General features: G+C 41.8%; 1 protein-coding gene across 1 annotated transcript; it reads right to left on the reverse strand.

Annotated features, from left to right (window-relative positions):
* Positions 1-21: 21 nt before the first annotated feature.
* LOC112095215 (BAHD acyltransferase At5g47980-like) lies at positions 22-1,019 on the reverse strand (the record flags this gene model as incomplete). The annotated part of the gene is made up of 1 exon (XM_024176893.1): positions 22-1,019. A coding segment is annotated over exon 1 (998 nt), but the record flags the coding sequence as incomplete, so codon positions are not given.
* Positions 1,020-1,654: the final 635 nt, after the last annotated feature.

Below are 1,654 nucleotides of genomic sequence, written 5' to 3' on the forward strand. Positions count from 1 at the left end.
AGTCCTTCGTCCCCGCGGAACCTCTTCGCTTTCCTTTCGGTGAAGTCTTTAATTCCTTGCCTCAGTTTAGCCACCAAACCCTGCAGCTGACACTCCAATGGCTCAGTACTACCCTCGTAAATGTTATTCTCTACCTGCAATGCAAAGTAACTCACGAGGTTTCCCGCGGAGTTCTGCGAAAATGGCGGCTCAACTCTTTTGCGCATGTCCACACTTTGTGTCACGAGAGAATACCTTGGCGTCACCTGGGCGGATGATGAAGCTGCCATGAGGCATCTCCAAAGGAGGGCTGTCACTACTTCAACCTTAGTAGGTTGTTTGACGCTGTCACTCACTAACTTGGCCTTTAGAGCCGCGATCGTTGATTTATCAAACACGCATCTCTTCGAAACGCCTTCCACCCTTTTCAGCTCCAGCGCAGCAGGAGGCGCGAACGAGAAGGTATCTCTGGGAAGGTAGTAGGAAGCCGCTTCAAAATCCGGAACTGCAGTGTTAGCCCACGTCTTCAAGAATACGCTCAGCGTGGCTGCGTCGGCCAACTTATGCGACACACACACGCCTACTGCCACTCCTCCGCAGTCGAAGAAAGTGGCTTGAACAATTAATAATGGCCATGTGCCTGCTTCTGGCGATTCCATCGCGGCAGGAAGGAAGCGCCTTATGAGTGCCTCGTCTTTGTGTTGCTGATCTAGAAAGATGGAGAGGAGGCAATTGAATTTCGCTTCGACATACTGAGCTCCGTCGTCGTGGCATTCGATGACGGTGTTGTCCTTGACTCTCCCGGCAAGCGGGTAGAAAAGAGTTAAGGCTTCAGACAGAGATTTCTTAAGGTGGTTGGATGTTTGGTCGGGCGTGAGGACATTAATATTAGGGTAGAAAAGAACCAAAGAGGTGTAAACTGCAGGGACAATTTGATCGAGAAAAGAGAGCTTAAAGGTTTTAAGGTGAGAAGGAGTTGGAGAAGATGGTTTTATGATTTCTCTTCCAATGATATCAACCTTCATGGTATTCTCTGCCATATCCCTCCTGGTAATTAATGGTCAATTCCTCACGCAGTTTGTGTCGATTTTTTTCTGGCATAACGCTTAGTGGAGATACTGGTTTAAGGGACTAATTGTTTTGATCACCCTCCATATCCTTTGATACCTTTTGAAACATATTTAAATCCACATGTTTTTTTTTAAATCTTTTGACGTCCCCAAGGAGAAATAGATTGATTAGTTAATATTATTGGTAGGGAACTAGCAGCCGGCCATCTTTTGTACTTGATCTCTTTGCAATCTATTTGGATTGATCTGAATGTTTTAGTCTTCCCAGAAGACAAATAAAACAGTCTGAGAAAACGAGGGAGGTAAATAATAGAATATTAAAATTCAGTTAGAAGTAGTTGTCCCGTTTTGTTTAGGAATTCAACAAAAAGTTAAAAGAAAATTGAGTTTATTAACTAAACACTATAGGCTAGATTATGAAACAATCAAAATGAGTTTGTTAACTAAACAATAGCATTTTAAAAGAAAATTGTTAGACTAAAAAATAAGTTTATTAACTAAAAAAATAGTAAAGATTGACTATATGTGATTTGTAATAATTATAGGAATAAATCCAGTAAATCTCTCAAATCTATCAAATTTGAATATGGGATAAATCCGATTTA

This window comes from Morus notabilis, unplaced genomic scaffold (assembly GCF_000414095.1).
Source record: "Morus notabilis unplaced genomic scaffold, ASM41409v2 C11430207, whole genome shotgun sequence".
Lineage (NCBI taxonomy): Eukaryota > Viridiplantae > Streptophyta > Magnoliopsida > Rosales > Moraceae > Morus > Morus notabilis.